Source organism: Arachis ipaensis, chromosome B09 (assembly GCF_000816755.2).
Source record: "Arachis ipaensis cultivar K30076 chromosome B09, Araip1.1, whole genome shotgun sequence".
Classification (NCBI taxonomy): domain Eukaryota; kingdom Viridiplantae; phylum Streptophyta; class Magnoliopsida; order Fabales; family Fabaceae; genus Arachis; species Arachis ipaensis.
The window spans coordinates 122,225,515-122,249,003 of NC_029793.2; the positions used below are offsets into that span (position 1 = coordinate 122,225,515).

A 23,489-nucleotide genomic window follows, 5' to 3' on the forward strand; every position below is an offset into this window, starting at 1 on the left:
GATGTTTAAGTGTGGGGAGGTTGATAAACCACTATTTTATGGTTTATATTGTATTTAATTGTGTGGTTTTATCATGATCCTTACCCACTTATTCATTAAATTAGCATGCAATTATAATTCCTTCCTGAATTTATTACATGTTTGAAAACTGCTTCCTAGAGACTTTAATAATGTATTTTTAATTCTCTTTTATTCCATTCGATGCCGTGATCTGTGTGTTGAGTGTTTCAGACTTTACAGGGCATGAATGAGTTGGAGATTGGAAAGGAAGCTGGCAGAAATGGAAGGAACACAAAAATTTGAGGAGATAACCAGCGAGAAGTGACGCGGTCGCATGGCTCACGCGACCGCGCGAAGGAGAGCAAATCGCAGTGACGCGGCCGCATGGCTCACACGGCCGCGCGGATTGGAAAAGCTAAAGCGACGCGGTAGCATGGACGACGCGAACGCGTGGCAAGGAAAAGCGCGAATGACGCGTCCGCATGGGTGACGCGATCGCGTGACATGTGCGATCTGCATAATCTGCAGATCTCGCTGGGGGCAATTTTGGACCTTATTTCGACCCAGTTTTTGGCCCAGAACAGCAGACTAGAGCCAGAGAACATGCAGAAACAAAGGGGAGAACATTCATTCTACACAGTTTTTCAGTTTTAGATCTAGTTTTACTCCTCCTCTAGGTTTTTCTCTTTAGTTTTTAGGATTTAATTTTCAATTGGTCTTAGTATTGGAACATTGAGAAGAGTTATTACCTCATCAAGACTTCGTCATTCTAGTTCATTCTCTTAACTTGGTTTTATTCTTCCATGTTCTTTGCTTTGTTCAATTTTGTCATCTGAATACGTTTATGATTATTTGATACAAGGGTTATTTCTTTTATTTTAATTTATTTTAATTTCCAATAATCATGTCTTCTTTTAATTCCCTTTCATGTGTTATGGATTTATTATTTACAATGAGCGAGTAGTTCCCTCACTTGATGGGGAGTTGATTGAAAGGAACTCTTGAGTTGGAAAGATTGAAAGAAAAATTTGTAATTGGGTTAACTGTTGGATTGCTATCTAGTCACTAACACCAATCCCTTTGAACTAAGTGGGTTGCAACTCGTGAACAGATCTAGCATTCCAACTCGTTTGACTTTCCTTTACCTAGTAAAGGATAACTAAACAGAACAACCATTAATTATCAATTAATCTTGAAATCATTCCATCAATAATAGAGATTCCAACTAATCAACTCCCAGTCAAAGCTTTTACTCATATTATTAAATTTTCTCAACTTAATTTTCCATCTACTTAACTCAACTTCTTTGGAAACATCTAATTAATAAAATAGCACACTTTTCTGCAACTCGTTGGGAGACGACCTGGGACTCAAACTCCCAATAATTTTTAATTTAAATTCTCCGTGACATATTTCTAAATTGATAGGCAGATTTTCGGTGAGTTAAGAACTATACTTACAACGTAACTATTTTAATAATTTTTAATTCACCAACTTCTGTGAAACGTCAGCGTGAAAAAGAAGACAGGGAAAAAGCAGAGATTCAGAAGACAAAGCATCTCCAAAACTCCAACATATTCTCCATTACTGCATAACAAGTATTTATTTCATGCTCTTTTATTTTTCGCAATTCAAACTGATAATCATAATTAATCTCCTGACTAAGATTTACAAGGTAACCATAGATTGCTTCAAGCCAACAATCTCCGTGGGATTCGACCCTTACTCACGTGAGGTATTACTTGGACGACCCAGTGCACTTGCTGGTTAGTTGTGCGGAGTTGTAAAAAGTGTGAATCACAATTTCGTGCACCAACCTCAAATCAAAGGTAACACAATTAAAAACACAACTGAAATCCATCAAATTGCAAGATGCAGTAGCTGAGTATATGCAAAGATAAAAACAATGACAAATGCATTTTTAGTCCTACGTGTGCCTCTTACCAATGAGGAGTTCGTTGAAGTCATGACACAAGGCTTGAATGAGGAGTACAATGCCTCCATCACCATGTTCAATTCTAAAGTTGATACGGTGATCGAAAGTAAAGTCAAAACCGCTACTTGTGAGTCAAGAGGAACTGGTTGAACGCTTCAAGAAGACAATAATTAGATCTGTACAAGTGAACACGAGACAGTAATGTTGATCTGGCACAAGGAGTTGAATCACGAACTCGAGCTCAGAACAATGATGGTTACATGAGGCAACAGTCATATCAACCAAGCTCCTACAAATTCACCAGGGCAAACTAGAGGTCGGGAATTTCGTGGCTGATCCTGAGGCAGAGGCTTCCTTGATGGCAGATTTGGCTTCTATGGGAACAATAGAACGCAACGTCAACTCTATGGTCGAATTGAACACACTATGTGGGGAGTGCTACCATCATTTCTACCAGAATTTTTAGAATCCTCATGAAACGGTAGTGAATCCGCCACCTCCTCCTCCAGCCTCTTTCCATCAGCTTCAGCAAGTAAATGCACTATTGACAATAGCTCCACTAGGAACTCCTCTCACTGACAAGACATGGTATCTCAATACTAGCACGTCGCATCATCTCACATTTGATGCAAACAATCTAATTTCAAGCTCAGAGTATGAAGGCATAGAACAGGTGTTTATAGGTAATGGCTAAGGTATAAACATCAATAGAATTGGCAAAACACTTACTTAAAAATTCTAGCTCTCAATACTTTAGACTACTAAACCTACTCCATATCCCAACTATCACAAAAAATCTCATTAGTGTAGCTAAATTTGCCCTAGACAATCATGTGTTTTTCGAATTTCATCCATTTAATTGCTTTTTGAAGGCTCAGAAAACAAAGGAGATACTGCTAAAAAGATCTCTTAAGGAAGGACTCTACAAATTTGACAACATAGATGTTCTAGCCAAAGGAGTGAATTCTAACAGTAGCTCGTAGTTCAATCATGTCAAAGGCAACATAGATCCACCAAAATTCATTAGTCATGTGTGCATTACAATCATTCCTGCAGATCCATCAGTGAGTGTTTCAAATCAAAATAAGGAACTAAATAATAATTAATACGGTTCAAATAAGTTGGATGTTAATAAGCTTACTTCAAGTAGAATAGGTGACATTGATATTCATTGTAGTGATACACTGATTGCTGATAAGTCTAGTTCAAGTAATTTGTTGTGTAAAGAGGATAACACTAAGGAAAGGAATAAAGGTAGTCAATCTTCTAATAAACTAGTATCTCATAATTTCTTTTCTTCCATTTTTGATGTATGGCACAAGCAGTTGGGACATACAGCTGCAAAAATTGTAAAGGCTATCTTTTTGGATATTTAGAGACTCACACCATCCACGAGTAGTTGTGGATTTTGTTACTATGTTGTGTTATGCCAAAACCAAATACCTTTGTCTTTACCTTTTACAAAGAAAATCCCAAGCTTTATAAGCCTTTATCTAATACAAATTATTAATGAGAAATAGGACCAATCATTGAATCAAAACTCTTCAAACAGATAATGGAAAAAATTTCTTTCTTAAAACTTCACCAAATTCCTGATAAAGAATGACATAGCACATAGGTTGAGTTGTCCTTACACGCACCAGCAAAATGGTTGTGCCAAAAAGAAACACTGGCATATAACTGAAATGGGACTTGCACTCTTATCTCATGCCTCCATGCCCTTCAGATTCTGGGACGAAGCATTCCTGACAGCAACCTCACTTATTAATCTACTTCCCTCACTGGTGCGGTATTTTTATAACCACACTTACTAACCGGCAAGTACACCGGGTCGTACCAAGTAATACCTTACGTGAGTAAGGGTCGATCCCAAGAGGATTGATGGATTAAGCAACAATAACGTTTGATAGGATTAGTTAGACAGACAGAAAATAGTGTTGGGAGTTCAAAGACATTAAACAATAGCAAAAATATTGAAGAAAGGCAAGTAATTAAGATGGGAATAATATATGGAGAAGATAGTTAAGGTTTCAGAGTTATCTATTTTTCCGGATTAATTTTTCTTATTAACTATTTTAATCATGTATGATTTAATTTATGGCAAACTATACGTGACTAGACCCTAATTCCTTAGACCTTCCTAGTCTCCTCTAAAATTCATCAACAGCCAATTCCTTGGTCAATTAATTCCAATTAGAGGGTGATAATCAAATTCCAGTTTATATGCCACAAAAACTCTAATTACCTAAAATTAAAAGGATTATATGTCACGTATCCTGTTAAGTCTAAATAATTAAAATTTAGGAGAATATGATTTCAAGCTGTTGTTCAAGTAAAGAGCTTTTTCAAGTTTTACAGGAACTCAAATAGAAAGAGGGTCATACTTCCGTTCCACCCAAATTTATAAAATAAAGAGCGAAAACAATTCTTAAATTATAAATCCATACATAAATTAAAATAGAAAAAGCAATAAAATCAATCCATAGAAATAGACAGAGCTCCTAACCTTAACAATGGAGGATTAGTTGCTCATGGAATGTAGAATGTAAATTTGTATAGAATTCCCTAATGGAATCCCCCTAATGGTATATTCTACTAGGAGAGAAGTCTCCCCTTTTTATAACTAATCCTAATTAATTTGAAATCTAATATCTAAAACTAAAAATTAAGATAATATCTTTTCCTAGAATTAAAATTTGAATTTAAATTTGAATTAATTTAAATAATCAAATCTTCAATGGATGGATGGGGACCACTTGAATTGTCCATGCTGCAGCTTCTAATCTGTGTTTTCTGGGCTGGAAACTGGGTCAAAATAGCCCAGAAATCGCCCCCAGCGTTTTCTGTCAATTCTGCAGATCGCTCATGTGACGCGTCTGCGTCGTCCACGCGTTCGCGTCATTTGTGCAGATTCCAGTCCACGCGGTCGCGTGAGCCATGCGTCCGCGTCAGTATTCGCTGGTCATCTCCTTGGCTTCTTCTCTTTCTCTGCAGAAACTCCATCAAATTCTACCAAATGCTACCTAAAATAAACAGTATTGTACAAAACTCAAAATAGCATCCATAGTGGCTAAAATATAATTAATTCTTAATTAAATTCAATAATTTAGATGCAAATTCACTAGGAAAAGATAGACAAGATGCTCACGCATCACTCACCCAATACAAGCCTAAAGTCACCCTTCGAACTCATCAACAATAAACCACCAGACTATCAGTTTCTCAAGATATTCAGTTGCACATGCTTTCCTAAACTAAGACATTACACCAACAACAAATTTGAGTTTAAAACTCATAAATGTGTCTTTTTAGGATATTCACCGCATCACAAGGGGTATAAATGACTATCTCCTTCTGAAAAATTTTTCATCTCAAGACATGTTTTGTTCGATGAGTCTGTGTTTCCTTTTTCGTCACTCTTTGTTGGCCATAATTCTCAGCCAAAAGCAACTGTGCCACAAACTGCTCAGCCCATCCTTATTCCAATCCATCTTAGGTAACCACCATCACTTTCCTGTAGTACTCAATCCTCACCTCAACCACCCTCTCATACCTTAGTATGAGCTTCCACTGATCACACAACTCCCATTTCTCATCAACCCCATATCACCCCGTCCTCTTCTCCCCTAATCTCCTCTCACCTTATCACTCAAAGTAAATAGTCTAATGTCAATTCTACTTGTGATGATACTTGTCCACTACCTATAAATACTAGTCTACTTCTATTGTTGTGTTCCCCTCTAATAATGCAGGATTAGCTGATCAATCAGGCACTGGAGTTGGAAATGCTTCTGGCAACCATATACATTATGTGCACCCCATAGTGACTCGTAGCAAGTTGGGATCTTTAAGCCCAAGGTCTATGTAACTACAGTTCAACTTTCAGTGGTTGATCTCTCTCAGGAGGAGCCCACATCTATGGCTCAAGATCTCTTTTCTCCCATTGGTAAGCCGCCATGGACGAAGAATTTGCACCGTTGCAAAGGTGTCAGACCTGAAAACTGGTTGAGGCCTCACTTAACATGGAACCCATTGGGCGCAGATGGGTGTTTCGGGTTAAGCAGTATCTAGATGGCAGTGTCTAAAAGCATACGGCACGCCTTGTTGTGAAGGAATTTCTTCAATAAGAACGGTTTGATTATGATGATGTTTTCAGTGCCGTGGCTAAGCTAGCTACCATCCAAACTGTTTTGACTGTGGTTGTATCACATGGATGGCAGGTGCGGTAATTTGACTTTAATAATGCCTTCCTCAATGGTGATTTATTGGAAAAGGTATATATGACTCAACCTAAGAGATATACACTAGGTGTTGGTATGGTTTGGAAGTTGGAATGTGCATTATATAGGTTGAAGCAAGTGCCTCGTGCTTGGTATTTGAAGTTGAGTAGCACTTTGAAGGCTTTTGGGTTTGAAAGCACCACTTCATATCCTTATCTTTCTGTCAAGCGCTCTTCATTTTCTACTATCTATCTTCTCACATACGTCGATGACATTCTCATGACTGACAGTAATCCAAGAGAGGTGAACTCTATCATTTTATGACTTAATAGTGTCTTTACACTAAAAGACCTTGGTGAAATTAATTTATTTCTAAGGGTTGAGGTGTCAAAGACTAAAATAGGGTCCCTAGTGCTTAAACAGTCCAAGTATATTCGGGATCTCCTACAAAGGATTGCAATGGCAAATTCGAGACCCATGGCCACATCAATGATGAGTAGTCTTCGACTAGATTTGTTTGGTTCTTCATTTGACCAGCCCTCACTATATTGGTCGATTGTTGGTGGGCTATAGTACGCCCCAATCACCGTACCAGATATTGCATTTACCGTGAACAAGTATCATAATTTATGCAAGCACCCACCAAGCAGCATTGGAAAGCAGGAAAGTGCATTTTGCGTTACTTGGTTGGTACTATAGAGCTGGAGCTTGAAGAGCACAAGAAGAAGGATCTTCAGGTGCTGGCCTTTTGTGATGCTGATTGGTTGCCAATCCTATTGATAGAAGGTCAACGATAGGATATTGTGCTAATTTGGATGCAAATCTCATATGTTGGTCTAGTTGGAAGTAGGGCTCAGTGTTAAGATTAAGTATTGAGGCTGAGTTTAGATCACTAGCAGAAGCACTAATTGATGTCATCTGGGTGTAGAAGTTGCTGCATGAGATGCACATAGCCCTTAGTCCAGTTCCTGTCCTATACTGCGATCATCAAAGCACTGTGCTCATGACCAAGAACCCAATTCTTCATAGTAGGTCGAAACACTTTGAAATCTATCTTCATTTTATTCACCACAAGGTCATTGAGCAACTTGCTCATGTTGTGCACATCCCAGCTTGGAATCAAATAACGAATCTACTTGCCAAGCCGGTTTCTCTTGATGCCTTCATTTGGTTTTGGTCCAAACTAAGGCTGGTCACTCAACCATCCTCAATTTGAGGGGGGATATTGGGTATAGCAGAAGAAGTTAGTAAAGATATTTAGTCTGATATAGTTAGTCAGTTAGAGATGAGCTAAGTTTGTTACAGTTAGTTGAAAGCATTGCTCAGCTGAGGTGGCATTTAGTTACAAGTTAGTTAGAGAGCTAAGCTTTATGATGCTATATAAGAAGCACTACTTTACTATAAGCACTTAACAATGATAATACTATCATTTCTCCACATCTTTTCTATGATCTCTCTTTCTCTCTTCTTGTTCTGCTTGTGATTTCACTCTCTATCACACCTTCACAATCTCTGATACCTTTCAATTTTCTAACATTTCTTTGTTAAATATTTACCACTCTTAACTAGTATCATTTTTGTTGAATTTAGTAAAGAATATTTTTATTAATGATGACAAACATATGTTTTTGATTGGGTTAAAAGTCCAAAAATTGTTTGATGCATGTTTTATTGTTATAGGCCTAAGTTAGTCTTTGTTAGAAAAGACCAAATGCATTTAAAAAGGCCAGCAATTCAGCTAATTCTTGATGAAATAATATTGGTGCTACTGCTAAAACTTTACCCAGAAATGGTAAAGCAAAACAAGAAAAATGTGATTCAACTTTTGATGGCTATAAAATGTTTCATCAAACAAGCTCTTGGAGGAAAAAATAAAATAATGGAGGCAAAGTTAAACCAAAATCTGAAGTGGTTCAAAAACAAAGTGTAGTAGGTATGTTACCATTCGTGTGCACATAATATAACCACTTGAAACTACTTTGAAGATAATGCACAAATTTGAGAAAGAAGAAAAAGAAAGAGCTATGTTTTCTCTGATTAAAATAAAAGGGTAAAGGATTAATTTTGAGGCTAAACTTTAACATTAAGAGTGTTAATATTGCAAGCACTTTGAAAGTATCATGACCTCGACTCGCTACTGCTGCACATCTCCTCTGCACCATTGCGCATACTCTACTCTGATTTTTTTTTTAGGAGAAGAAAAAGGTCAGTGGTTCCAATCTTCAAGGTTGACTCTACACAGCTCAAGTTTTGGAGGCATTACTCATATACAAAAGGGAGTAATCAGCTAGAAATTGGGCAATGAAAGTGAACCAAAATTTCTGAGTTTTTATAATATCTCTATCGCTCAAAGCTTGAAGTTTTAGAATCAATGCATCTAAATTTAAGGAAGCATTCCGCCAAGATGGAAGGCAAATGGAGAGAGACTTAATTTTAGTTTACTCATGGCTTTCAAGCTATCATATTTATTCTCCTTCATGAGGTTATATTTTATATCTTACTTTTTCAGTTTATCTTTCTTTGATTTCTCATGGTAAAAGGCAATTTGTGAAGTATTTGAAAAAGCTATTTGAGAGAAAAGGTAAATAGAATTAACTTGGAGAGAAAAATCACTATTATGTCAAATTCTTTTGATATATTTCTATTTTGTGTCATGAGCCTAGGAGGTTTTTTCTTACTAAATTGGGTGAGCACTTAGTGTTGAGAGCCTAGAGAGTGAACTTAGCCGAAACAAGCTTGGTTAGAACTTAGAAGCTTGAGTCATCCCGGATAGAATTAGGAAGAATTCTCAGGAATTGATGTTTGTAATCTTTGCTAAAGATAATGAAAATTCTACCGTAGTTGTGGTGGAGATTGGATATAGGCCACTATTGAGCTTAGTTTGATTTTGAGCTAATATATGATGACAAACATTATTTGGGTGAAAGTCCAAAGTTGGTTTAATGTGTGTTTTAATGATACAGGCCCATTTGTATGTTGCTTCAGCCAAGTTAGCTTTGCTTCAGCAACTTAACATGCTACAGCTCTAACACTTAAGGCCATAGTGCATCAGCCCTTTGTATTTGAATGGGTAACTACATGAGCCAAGAGAGAGAGCACCGAATAGAATAGTGGGAACAAAAAGAAGAAAAAGCAACAAGGACATCTGTCAACAACAAGGATAGCTGTGGCTCTAACAAAGTAACAAGACACAAGGACAACTCCACTACTCCAAGAACATCAGCAAAGCACAATTCAGAATGTGGGAGAGCAAAACACAAACTTACACAAGAGCAAAAGCAGCAGAGAAGCTCCTCGGATAGCAGAGGTAATAGAGTAGAGGGAAAAAGAAATGCATGCCAATGATGAAAGCAAATCCAAGGACAGCAGAGATGGTGGAATGGTTCCTCAACCAGCAGAGATAGTGGAGCAGGATGAACAAGGACTGCATGCTCTCAGAGACAGCTCCAACGGGTAGTTAGGACAAAGAAATGGAAGAGGCAAATTGGAGAGCAAGCTAATAATATAAGGAGCATCACTTCAACATTTGAAGAAAAGAAAAAGAGAGCAAAAAATTCAGAGCATCATCTCTACACTCTTGAGCTGAATTTTTTTTTCTTCTACTAGTGCTTCATTTCAGATTTTATTTGTTATGGCTATCTTGTGTCATCTTTTGTTTTGAGAAAAGGCTGAATATGTGAGTTGAAAAAGTCATGAGAGAAAAGGAAAGAATGATGCATGAAGAAGCCACTGTAATTCTGTGGAATTGAGTTGTTGAACTAGGACTAGTTTTCCTTACCAAGTTGGGATAGCACTTGGTGAGATTTGAATCTGTTTAGGTTTCCCTTCCAAGTTGGGATAGCACTTGGGAAGCTGAGCTTTGGTGAAGAAAACTTAGTGTTAGATACTAGTTAAATTAGGGTGTAATTCAATAGTATTGGTGATTGTAATCAGTTGATTATAGTGGAAATTCCACCATGGTTGTGGTGGAGACTGGATATAGGATTCATGGCACTTAGAATCCAAACCAAGATACATGCTAGCCTCTTTCTCTTCTTCCCTTCTCTGTTTCTGTTTTGAGTATGAGACAAAACAAAAAAATCTCCTGCAAAATTAGCTTCCGTGAAAACAGAGCTTGAAATGTTAATTTGAGCCAACTTGACTCAACCCCCCTTTTCAAGTTCAAGTAGATCCATCAATTGGTATCAGGAGCAAGGTCTCAAGGAGTCAAGCTTCACAGCTTGGAGTAAAGATCCATGGCCAACAATATGGGTCCTAACATCATTAGGGCATATATGCTCACTGAAGGGTAGTCAAATAACAGATCTCCCTACTTCAATGGCAGCAACTATTCCTACTGGAAAGAGAGAATGAGAATCTTTGTGCAGTCAATTGACTATAAGATTTGGAAGATTATTCTCAACAGACTAGACGTTCCAACCAAGCAAAACACTAATGGAGAGGTTGTGGCAAAAGAAGACAATGAGTGGACAGAGGAAGAAAAGAAGAAGGTTGAACTTAACACAAAGGCAATCAACCTAATGCACTGTGCAATCAGTTTTGAAGAATACAGAAAAGTGCCAAGGTGCAAGACGGCTAAAGAAATATGGGACAAGCTTAGAATCACCCATGAAGGCACTATACAAGTGAAGGAGACCATAATTGATATGCTGATGAAGGAGTATGAAATGTTCAATATGAAGGAGGAAGAGAGTATCGATTAAATGTTTGAAAGATTCTCAATAATCATCAACAATCTGGATGCCATGGGGAAGAGTTATTTCGAAGAAACCTTGGTAAGGAAGATCTTGAGGAGTCTTACTAATAAGTGGGAAGTAAAAAGCATAGCCATCTCTGAAAGGAATAATTTGATCAAAATCATCTATAATGAGCTAAGAGGAAAGCTGCTTATAAAACTACTCACATGTCTCAAGATAAAGATGACAAAAAGAAAAGTGTAGCATTAAAATCAAGAATGACAGCCAAAGAAGAGGAATCTAATGACAGTTTTTCAGATGAAGAAATGGTGCTCCTTGCAAGAAAAATGAGGAGATTACTAAGATTAAAAAACATAGAAAAAGGAAGTTCTTCATCCAAAGACTTCAAGAAGGATCAAGCTAAGTTCACTTGTCACCACTGCAAGGAACCGGATTACTTCGAGTCAAATTGTCCTAGTTAAAGAAAGGCAAAAAATCAAAGAAGGACAAAAAGAAAGTGATGATGGCAACATGGGAAGACTTGGAGAATGACACCAGTTCTGAAGACTCAGATTAAGAGGCTCAACTATACTTGATGGCTGATCACGATGTTAAAGATGAGGTAGATCTCTCTGACCTATCTACTGATGAATTGCACTACATTATCAAAGACATTACTATGAATTCTAAAAAACTCTTAGATAAATATATTAAATGCAAGAAAGATAATGAAGCATTGAAAGCTGAAAATGATTTTCTATTGAAAAAAGTTAAGGCAACCGAAGCTTGTGATGAAATTTCTTTAAAAGAAAAAAATAATGCTTTAAAAGCTTAATTAAACAAATTTAAACTTAAGCATACGGTCACTGCCTCCACTGGTTTGCTTGCTGAAAATAAAAGGCTGAATGAACAAATTAAAAACCTGAATGAAGACTTAGCAAAATTTGTTCAAGGTTTCCGAAATATTGACAAATTACTTGCTTGTCAAAGATTTGGTGGTGAAAAATCTGGACTTGGATTTAAAGAGAAAAGTAAGGCTGTTTTCAAACAAAATGTTAAAAAATCTGAAGCCTCATCTTCCAAGAATTTCAAACAAAAAATTTTCAATAAACCTAAAAAATCAGTGAGCAAGAACCATTGCTATAAGTGCAATAGAAAAGGTCATGATCCTGAATAATGCTTCATCTTTCTAAGGTCTTTTGGTAATGATAGTAAATTATATAATGTTGTTCATGATTATAATGCTCTTGGGAAACCAAGAATATTTCACATAAGAGGATCCAAATAGATTTGGATACCTAAGGTTAGTTGAAGAACATGCAGGTTTGCCTTACATCCAAGAAGAAATTGGAACATGTGGTATCTTGTTAGTGGATGTTCAAGACATATGACCGAAAAGGATACTTTCTTTATCAAACTCAACAAGTATGATGGAGGATTTGTCACTTTTGGAGATATTGATAAAGGTAAAATAATTGTCATTAGTAAGGTTGGCAAAGATTTTTCTACTTGCATTGATAGTGTCTTTTTGGTAGATAGGTTAAAGCATAATCTATTGAGCATAAGTCAATTGTGTGACCTTGGATATGCTGTAACCTTTAGGAAACTAGATTCTAAGGTCATAAATGAGAAAACAGGGGCTGTTTTATTTGTTACAAAAAGAAGTGACAATATTTATGGTTTCACACTAGATGATCTTAAAGTTCAAAATGTGACTTGTTTCTCTTCAATGGAATCTGAAAAATGGATGTGGCATAAGAGATTAGGACATGCTAGCATGTTTCAAATCTCTAAGCTTGTTAAAAGGGGCTTAATAAAAGGTCTTCCTAACATTAAATTTGACAAAGACATCACTTGTGATGCTTGTCAAATGGGTAAACAAACAAAAACCTCTTTTAAACCCAAGGAAGATGTCTAAACGAAGAAACCATTGGAGCTATTGCATCTTGATCTGTTCGGACCAACTGGACTCAAAGTCTTAGAGGAAAAAGTTATGGAATAGTTATTGTGGATGACTACACTAGGTTTGGTTGGGTGTTCTTTCTAGCTCATAAACATGAAGCATTTTCTGTTTTCGAAAAATTCAGCAAGAAGATTCAAAATGAAAAGAGTTTAAAAATTATTTCAATTAGAAGTGATCATGGAAAAGCATTTAAAAATCAACACTTTGAATCTTTTTGTGATGAACTAGGCATATCACAAAACTTCTCATGTCCTAGAATACCACAACAAAATGGTGTTGTGGAAAGAAGAAATAGAAGTTTACAAGAAATGGCTAGAGCTATGTTGTGTGAATATGAGGTTCCCAAATTCTTATGGGCTGAAGCTGTGAATACAGCTTGTTATATTTTAAATCAAACCCCCATAAGAAAATTTTTGAAGAAAACTCCATATGAACTTTGGAAAAGGGCATCCACCCAATCTTAATTACTTTCGTGTGTTTGGCTGCAAGTGTTTTATACTGAATATCAAAGAAAATTTGAAAAAATTTGATCCTAAAACACATGAAGGCATTTTTCTTGGTTATTCCACTAATAGTAAAGCTTATAGAGTATATAACAAGAACTCCAAAACTGTTGAGAAAACCATGCATCTCACATTCTGCGAGTCTAACTTTGTTCCTAGTGTTTGTATTGATGATAGTCTAGGTTTTGAAGTTGATTGCCCAAGATCACTGAGTTAGCTCCTCAAAATTTGAGCTCTCAAGAAACTGCACCTACTAGTAGCGAAAATCTTAATTCTGCAGGAGACAATTTGGAATCATCTCCTGTTTTAGCAGAAAATCCTGATGCAGAGGCAATTATGGATCAAGAGGAACCTGAATCCTCAACTCTAACCAGAAGGCCTAGGGAATGGAAATTTATGAGAACTTATCCTGAAGAATTCATAATAGGTAATCCTTCCAAAGGGATAGCTACAAGATCATCTTTGAAAAGAGTCGAATCCAACAACATAACTCTTATTTCAAAGATTGAACCTCAAAATATCCAAGAAGCACTTGCTGATCCATCTTGGGAATTAGTCATGGAAGAGGAACTGTAGCAGTTTGAGAAGAATCAAGTCTGGACCTTAGTGCCTCACTCAAATGGAAAGAAGGTCACTAGCACGAAATGGATTTTTAGAAACAAGTTGGGTGAAGATGGAACCATTGTCCGAAATAAAGCAAGATTGGTTGCTCAAGGCTATGATCAAGAGGAAGGGATTGATTTCGATGAATCCTTTGTACTTGTAGCTGAAATGGAAGCTATCAGACTACTCCTAACATATGCTTCTCATTGCGCCTTCAAGCTATTCCAAATGGACGTAAAGTGTGCATTCCTCAATGGTATAATAGATAGAGAGGTCTATGTGGCTCAATCTCCTGGATTTGAAAACAAAACTTTTCCTAACTATGTTTTCAAACTAGCTAAAATCTTATATGGTTTAAGACAAGCTCCTAGAGCTTGGTAAGCAAGGCTGAGCTCATTTTTATTGAAAAATAATTTTCAAAGAGGAGCCATTGACACTACTCTATTTATTAAGAATTACAATGATCATTTTATTCTTGTGTAAGTCTATGTTGATGATATCATTTTTGGTTTAGCTGATGAGGCTTTGTGTGCAGATTTTGCTAAGCTAATGACAAGTGAATTTGATATGTGTATGATGGGAGAATTAACTTTCTTCCTAGGCTTGTAAATCAAGCAAACTGTAGAAGGCATTTTTGTGCATCAGGAAAAATATGCAAAGGAATTTGTCAAGAAATTTGGGCTGGAATGTGCCAAGTCAATGGGAACCCCATGCATCCAAATATCAAGCTTAACAAAGATGAACATGCTAGAGATGTTGATGAGACACATTATAGAGGGATGATTGATTCTTTGATGTATCTAACCTCCTCAAGGCCTGATATCATACAAAGTGTTAGTGGGTGCTCAAGATTCCAATCAAAACCTAAGGAATCTCATCTCTCAGCTGTCAAGAGGATCATCCGATATGTGCTTGGTACCACTAATTATGGTTTATGGTATCCCAAAACTGATTCCTTTCAATTAGTGGGTTATTGTGATGCAGATTTTGTTGGGAACAGAATTGATAGAAGAAGCACAAATGGCATGTGTTGCTTCCTTGGCAAATCACTCAATGTATGGTCAAGCAAGAAGCAAGCAACAGTGGCACTATCCACTGCCGATGCTGAGTATATTGCAGCCTCCTCTTATTGCTCTCAATTACTATGGTTGAAAACTCAGTTAGCTGATTATAAACTGAAAGTATCTAATATTCCATTATTTTGTGATAATATGAGTGCTATAAATATTTCAAAAACCCTGTTTTGTACTCAAGAACAAAGCACATAGAAGTTAGATTTCATTCTATAAGAGAACATGTACAAAATGGAAATTTAGATATTCAGTTTGTTAAATCTGAAGATCAACTAGCTGATATTTTTACTAAACTATTGATAGAAGAGAGGTTCTGCAAGTTACGAACTGCTCTGGGCATTCTTGATTCATTTACCTGCTAACTTACCAGATTTTCCCTCTTCTCAATCTAGGGAGAGGACAACTATTAGAATAAGTTTTCTTAAATTTTTCTGATGTTCTGGTTTAAGCATTTTGTCTCATAGATCGAGATGAAATTTTTCTGGGCAGATGATGAGTAGGCTTCATTAACTCATTGTAGAGCTACCTGGACTTGTTGATGGCTCGTTAGACATACTGGACTTGGTGTGTTTGCTTGTTCATTATCATGAGGGGTACACATGTTAAAGCTACCTTGGGCCCTTTATGGACTTGGATATCAAAAATCTGTTTTTGGTCCCAAAATGCAGCATTTGCTTTTTATTTTAAATTGGGCCTTCTTTCAAATTGCTTTTCATTCACTTTCAAATCAAAATCAAAAGTTTTCAAAGCTTTTATTTTTTCTTTTTCAAGAAGAAATCTTTACAATACCCAAGGCCTATATTAATGCTCCACTACATGTACCCCCTTCACACTCAACTCCTCCAGTCCTCCTTCACTCCACTCTTCACTCTCTGAAACAAACCTGTGTCTTATAAGTATGGCTCGCAAGAAAAGAGCAGTCCGCAAAAGCTCTCATAGTGGTGCATACTCTTCCCATTCTCAACTTTCATCTCCTATATCACTACATTCTCATTCATCTCCTTTTCCATCTCCCAATAACTCTCTTCCCACCTCTCCTCAAAATACCGCTCCTGAAATGGCTTGTACTAAGACTACCGCTCGTCGTCCTGGAGTAGCTCCTCGCCCTACCTCCACTCCTCCAAATGTTTCGCAATCCAGTTCATTTAAACCCAGTTCTTCCCGAGGTAAGAGACCCCTCCATGAAGAAGATGAAGAGCCTCCTTCATCCTATGCTCGTCACACCTGCATAAAGAGAATAGCACTCAGGCATCGTAACACTGATGAAGGCACAAAAGTTCCATCCCATGATGATGATCCACTGATTTCCACATCTAATTCCTCTAAAATCAGAGTTCTGACAGGTATAATGAAAAATGTGCTTCAAGAGTTTGTCAATCTCACCGACCTCCTCATCAATTATGGAGCTGAGCGCAAGAAGAATGAAGTCATGGAAGAGAATACGCTCAAGAAAACCAAAGGGAGGATTCAGATTCTGAGAGATTTTATAGAGGACATCGAGGTTGGCCTTTCAACCACTGACAATGAGGATGATGATGATGAAGCCTCCAATGATTCCAACTCTGATGCCTAGAATATTTCATCTCTTTTGCAGGGTGTTCTCCCTCCTTGATGACAAAAGGGGGAGAAAAAGAGAAGAAAAGAAAAGCTAACATGTTAGCATTAGCTTGGGTTACGGACAATGATGCTTAATATATGTGTTGCTGTCACTTTGATTATGCTCTATGTTAATTGCTCTTTGCTCTGTATCATTATCACTGTGATATATTGCTCTTAGCTATGTGTTTTGTGTTACTGTGATATATTGCTTGGATAATTTCTCTTGGCTGTTTTGAGTTTTATCCACTTGGAGATGTAAGCCATGATGAAGGGGGAGAAATGCTAACATTAAGGGGGAGCACCACACATTTTAGATTGTCATAAAAGGAAAGTGCTCTCAACTCATTTAAATTAATTTTTTAAATTTAATTATCCTCTTTTATCATGTTTGTCATCAAGGGGAAGATTGTTGAGCTTAGATTGATTTTGGGCTAATATATGATGACAAACATTATTTGGGTGAAAGCCCAAAGTCGGTTTAATGTGTGTTTTAATGATGCAGACCCATTTGTATGTTGCTTCAGTCCAAGTTAGCATTGCTTCAGCAACTTAACATGCTACAGCTCTAACACTTAAGGCCATAGTGCATCAGCCCTTTGTATTTGAATGGGTAACTACATGAGCCAAGAGAGAGAGCACCAAATAGAATAGTGGGAACAAAAAGAAGAAAAAACAACAAGGACATCTGTCAACAACAATGACAGCTGTGGCTCTAACAAAGCAACAAGACACAAGGACAACTCCACTACTCCAAGGACATCAGCAAAGCACAATTCAGAATGTGGGAGAGCAAAACACAAACTTGCACAAGAGCAGAAGCAGCAGAGTAGCTCCTCGGATAGCAGAGGTAATGGAGCAAAGGAAAAAAGAAATGCATGCCAAGGATGAAAGCAAATCCAAGGACAGCAGAGATGGTGGAATGGTTCCTCAACCAGCAGGGATAGTGGAGCAGGATGAGCAAAGACTACATGCCCTCAGAGACAGCTCCAACGGGTAACTAGGACAAGGAAATGGAAGAGGCAAATTGGAGAGCAAGCTGATAATATAAGGAGCATCACTTCAACATTTGAAGACAAGAAAAAGAGAGCGAAATATTCAGAGCATCATCTCTACACACTTGAGCTGAATTCTTTTTCTTCTACTAGTACTTCATCTTTTATTTTATTTGTTATGGCTATCTTGTGTCATTTTTTGTTTTGAGAAAAGGCTGAATATGTGAGTTGAAAAAGTCATGAAAGAAAAGGCAAGAATGATGCAAGAAAGAACCATTGTAATTCTGTGTAATTGAGTTGTTGAATTAGGACTAGTTCTCCTTGCAAAATTGGGATAGCACTCGGTGAGATTTGAATCTGTTTAGGTTCTCCTTCCAAGTTGGGACAACACTTGGAAAGCTGAGCTTTGGTGAAGAAAGCTTAGTGTTAGATACTAGTTGAATTAGGGTGTAATTCAATAATATTGGTGATTGTAATCAGTTGATTATAGTGAAAATTCCACCATAGTTGTGGTGGAGACTGGATATAGAATTCATGGCACTTAGAATCCGAACCAGGATACATGCTGGCCTCTTTCTCTTCTTCCATTCTCTGTTTCTGTTCTGAGTATGAGACAAAACAAAAAAATCTCCTGCAAAATTAGCTTTCCTGAAAACAGAGCTTGAAATAATTTTGAGCCAACTTGATTCAACCCTCCTTTCTCAAGTTCAAGCAGATCCATTAACCACATTACATAAAGTAGTTGAACCAAAATACATGACTATATTATCTTCTCTTTTCTACTCTATTTTTATTACATTCGATATAAGACAAAAACAAATTGTCTCATACATAATCAATATCACAAATACATCAGTAACAAAATTATAAAATTTGTTTTGATGTTCAAATTTAAAAGTATAAAAAAGGATCCTNCATATTACTACACTAGTAAAAATTTATGCCATTCCCAAAGCTTGAACATCATACTTAATTAATATGTTTGTAGATATATTATATAGCTTCTAATATATTTGTAATGCTTTATTAAGCTTAGGAGCTAATTATACTTTGCTCCAAACCAAGCAACAGAATAATTATTTAATTTTGAATGCATAACTTTAAGTCTATAACTACTAACTAGTGATATGGTTAATATGAATGTGTTACGGCCTGGCCCAAATCATTTATGGGCCGGCCTGACCCGGGCACCACCCGACCCGAACGGTCGGATGTGAGACGCTCAGATGCCGACCCGGATATGCGTCCCTGACACGCGTCTCTGACAGCTTCGCTACAGCTGTGCAAGGGAGGCCTCGAAGAAGGTGGGCCTGTCCCTACAGGGCCCACCTTTGACACGGTATATATGGGAAAGGACCTGCCCTTCTCCCAAGGTACGTCACATATCAATCAACCCTTATTCGCCTGCACACTTTACTGACTTGAGCGTCAGAGTGTCTTTGCAGGTGACACCCCCCTTTCTCACACGAAGTGCTCGGGACGTAGTCTACCCCAACCCGGCAACTCATGATCAGGCGAGATCCCCTCCATCAATCAGGATACCAACCCGAACCGTCCGATACCCGACCTACCGAACATTGGCGCCGTCAATGGGAATCGCCTGAATGGAAGTAGTACAAGGCCCTGGAGGAGCAGGGCAAGAAGTTGGGCAAAGAGGGGAACCCATCATGGTGTCCTCGGAGGAGCGCACAAGATCCCCCCCACGACGAACCACACGATCCCTAGAAAGACGCCCCTTTCGGGGAACTGGCAACAACAGCGACAGGATAATGCAGGAACTACGTCACAGAATGCAGGACCTAGAGCGTCGACTCCCGTTCTCCCCCAAGAAGCCACTCCCGACGCACGGGTAGCCCAAGGTCCAAATCTGAGAGCCCCAGGGAGGAAGGACGCACAAGGAGGCACCACGACCCACTCATATATGTCAGGCACAGGAGGCGGCGCACCACAGATCACGCCACCGCAAATCACGACCGGGAAGATGGTCGACGGGAAGACGGCGAAGGGAGAACGCGGCGAACACGCGGACCAGTCATAGTAGGTACGACCCCATTTCATCGTTCCATCCTCAAAGTCCGGCTGCCAAAGCACTTTGACAAGCCAACGAACATGAGGTACGACGGAACCCAAGACCCACAGGAGCACCTCACGGCCTTCGAGGCCAAGATGAACCTGGAGGGAGTAGGGGACGAGGTAAGGTGCCGCACTTTCCCAGTCACCCTCGCGGGACCTGCGATACGGTGGTTTAATAGCCTCCCGCAGGGCTCAGTGGCCAAGTTCTCGGATATAAGCCACGCCTTCTTAGCCCAATTCACGACCAGGATAGCCAAGGCAAAGCATCCAATCAACCTGCTTAGAGTAACGCAGAGGTCTGGAGAATCGACAAGAAAATATCTGGATCGTTTCAACGACGAGTTCCTGGAGATCGATGGACTGACTGACTCAGTTGCCAGCCTATGCCTGACGAACGGTCTCCTAAACGAGGACTTCAGAAAGCACCTCACGACGAAGCCGATATGGACAATGCAGGAGATCCAATGCGTGGCCAGAGAATACATCAATGACAAAGAAGTCAGCCAGGTCGTGGCTGCCAATAAACGGCAACCCTCCTACAGTCAAAACCGGCACCACAGAAGCGGAGAATGGCAGAAGGAACACGCCAGAGACGGCGGTCCGAGTAAGAATCCCAGGCCTTTCCCTCGGGTCGGGAAGTTCACTAATTACACTCCCCTCACCGCACCAATCATGGAAGTTTATCAACAGATAGCCGAGAAGGGGATCTTGTCGAAACCCCGACCACTGAAGGAGCGAACAGGGGGAACCGGAGCCTCTACTGTGACTACCACAAGGGCTATGGGCACAAGACTCAGGACTGTTTTGACTTGAAGGACGCGCTGGAGCAGGCAATTAGAGATGGAAAGCTAGCCGAGTTCTCCCACCTCATTAGGGAGCCGAGGAGGCGGAACCGCGACCACGAGAGCGAGGATGGAACACGGGCAGCAAAGCGGCGTCAGGAGCCGGAAGAGAACGACCACGGCCTCACCATAGTAAACGTGGTAACCGCAAGAAACGCGGTGCCCAAGTCGAAATCGGCACGTAAGAAGGACGCCAAGGTCCTCGCGGTTTCCTCATCCCCTGCGCGAAGCACCAAGAAACTCCCATCCATCTCATTCGGCCCGGAGGACCAATGGTTTGACGAGGTCGGGGAAAGCCCTCCCATGGTCATAACGGCCATAGTAGGAACCGGTCTCGTCAAGCGGATCCTTGTAGACACGGGGGCAGACTCGAACATCATGTTCCGCAATGTGTTCGACGCTTTAGGTCTAAGAGACACCGACCTACAGACTCACCAGCACGGCGTCGTAGGGCTCGGCGACCACTTCATCAAGCCGGACGGGATAATCTCCTTGCCAACCTCTGTGGGACAAGGTCAGAAGAGAAGAACAGTGATGGCCGAGTTCGTGATCCTACGAGACTCCACCGCCTACAACATCATCCTGGGGAGGAAGACCCTCAACGACCTAGGGGGCAGTCATCAGAACTAGGATGCTGGTAATGAAGTTCATAACTGAGAATGGGTCGGTAGGGTTGGTAAAAGGAGATCGGGAAATGGTAGTCGCTTGCGACAACGCCAGCCTCTCTTTAAGGAAAAAATCTAAAGAGGCCTCGGGGGTGTTTCTCGCCGACCTGGATGCCAAAGTTGACGACAAAACCAGATCCGAACCAGAAGGGGACCTGGAAAAGTTCAGGGTCGGGAATACGGAGGAAAAGTTCACGTTCGTGAACAGAAAACTCCCCCATGAGTTAAAAGAGCCTTTGATGAAAATGATCAGAGCCAATGGCGATTTGTTTGCCAGGACACCAGCCGACATGCCGGGGATAGACCCCCGAATCATGTCACCCACCTAGCCATCAAGCCGGAAGCCAAACCAGTGGCTCAAAGGAGAAGAAAGATGTCTTAGGAAAGGGCAGAGGAGGTGGCCAGACAAATGGTCAGCCTCCTCGAAGCAGGGTTTATCCGGGAACTGCACTATTCGACCTGGCTCTCAAATGTGGTCCTGGTAAAAAAGCACAATGGGAGATGGAGGATGTGCGTGGACTACTTCGATCTCAACAAAGCATGCCCCAAGGACTGCTACCCCCTCCCCAACATTGATGCACTCATCGATGCGGCCGTGGGATACCGGTATCTGAGCTTCATGGATGCTTACTCTGGCTACAACCAGATACCGATGCAGCGGCCAGACGAGGAAAAGACGGCGTTCATAACGCCAGGAGGAACCTATTGCTACAAGGTGATGCCCTTTGGCCTGAAAAATGCGGGGACCACGTACCAGAGGCTGATGAACAAAATATTCAGCGATCTCATTGGCAAGATAATAGAAGTCTATGTGGACGATATCCTTGCAAAGACCACCCAACCTGGTGATCTCATAAGTGACCTGGAGAATGTGTTCGCGTCCCTCCGACAACACGGCATGAGGCTCAACCCGCTTAAGTGCGCCTTTGCCATGGAGGCCGAAAAGTTCCTGGGATTCATGATAACCCAAAGGGGGGTGGAGGCCAACTCGGAAAAATGCCAAGCGATACTCCAGATGAAGAGCCCGGGCTGCATCAAAGCTGTTCAGCGACTGGCGGGAAGGCTCACCGCATTGTCCCGGTTCCTCTGTGCATCGGCAGCAAAAGTCTTGCCCTTCTTCAACCTGATGAAGAAGGGAATAGCGTTTGAATGGACCCCTGCGTGCGAGGAAGCATTCAACCAGTTCAAAGAAATCTTAGTAGCACCCCCGGTCCTCGGCAAGCCCAGAGCCAGAGAACCACTCTACCTATATCTGGCCATAACAGAAGGAGCGCTTGTAGCGGTGCTAGTGCGGGAATAAGCGAAAGCCCAACAGCCAATTTACTTTGTGAGCAAGGCGCTACAAGAAGCAGAACTTAGGTATAGCAAGTTGGAGAAACTAGCACTAGCACTCCTAACCTCTTCCCGCAGGCTGTGGCAGTACTTTCAAGGTCACCAGGTGGTCGTAAGAACGGACCAGGGAATTCGTCAAGTGCTCCAGAAACCCGATCTAGCGGGAAGAATGATGACCTGGTCCATCGAGCTATCCCAGTATAACCTAAGGTACGAGCCTCGACATGCAATCAAGGCACAAGCAATGACAGACTTCCTGGTGGAAGTAACGGGAGATCCGACCGAGGACACGGGCACACGGTGGAAGCTCCATGTAGATGGAGCCTCCAACCAGACATTTGGGGGCACCGGGGTCATCTTGGAAAGCCCAACTGGGGTCATTTACGAACAGTCGGTCAAGTTCGAATTTCCAGTGTCGAACAACCAAGCGGAATATGAAGCCCTTCTAGGCGGCCTGATATTAGCCCGGGAAGTCGGGGCTACGAGGCTAGAGGTATGCAGCGACTCACAGATCGTCACGTCGCAAGTGAATGGAAGCTACCAAGCTAGAGACTCGTTACTACAGAAGTACTTAGAGAGGGTTAAAGAACTGAGCAAACAGTTTGAGGAGGTCACGGTCCAACACGTCCCAAGAGAAAGGAACACACGGGCAGACCTCCTATCCAAGCTAGCGAGCACAAAACCGGGAATCGGCAACCACTCCCTCATTCAAGGCATCACGAGAGAACCAGCGGTTGCCCTCCACCTGACCAAGATAAACCCCTCCTGGATGGACCCCATCACCAATTTCTTGGAAAACGGCGACCTCCCCGGAGACGAGAAGGAAGCTAAAATGTTAAGAAGGGAGGCTGCCAAATACACATTCATACATGGCCAACTATTCAAAAAGGGACTTAGCCAACCTCTGCTGAAATGCCTACACCCCGATCAGACGGACTACGTGCTCCGAGAAGTCCACGAGGGGTGCTGCAGTCACCACATCGGGGGCAAAGTCCTAGCAAGGAAGCTCATC

At 40.4% G+C, this 23,489-nt stretch overlaps 2 protein-coding genes across 2 annotated transcripts; both read left to right on the forward strand.

Annotated features, from left to right (window-relative positions):
* LOC107615934 lies at positions 9,488 to 10,859 on the forward strand. Its single transcript, XM_016317946.1, has 2 exons — positions 9,488 to 9,609; positions 10,562 to 10,859. The coding sequence occupies exons 1-2, from the start codon at positions 9,488 to 9,490 to the stop codon at positions 10,857 to 10,859; spliced, it is 420 nt and encodes a 139-aa protein (XP_016173432.1).
* Positions 19,675 to 21,110, forward strand: LOC107615936. The gene is made up of 2 exons (XM_016317947.1): positions 19,675 to 20,242; positions 20,329 to 21,110. The coding sequence occupies exons 1-2, from the start codon at positions 19,675 to 19,677 to the stop codon at positions 21,108 to 21,110; spliced, it is 1,350 nt and encodes a 449-aa protein (XP_016173433.1).

Coding starts and splice junctions, on each gene's coding strand:
- LOC107615934 (XM_016317946.1), top strand. CDS start 9,488: ATGCATGCCAATGATGAAAGCAAATCCAAGGACAGCAGAGATGGTGGA. Junction 9,610..10,561: donor CTCAGAGACAGCTCCAACGG/GTAGTTAGGACA, acceptor TATTCTCAACAG/ACTAGACGTTCCAACCAAGC.
- LOC107615936 (XM_016317947.1), top strand. CDS start 19,675: ATGAGGTACGACGGAACCCAAGACCCACAGGAGCACCTCACGGCCTTC. Junction 20,243..20,328: donor CGCCAGAGACGGCGGTCCGA/GTAAGAATCCCA, acceptor GTTTATCAACAG/ATAGCCGAGAAGGGGATCTT.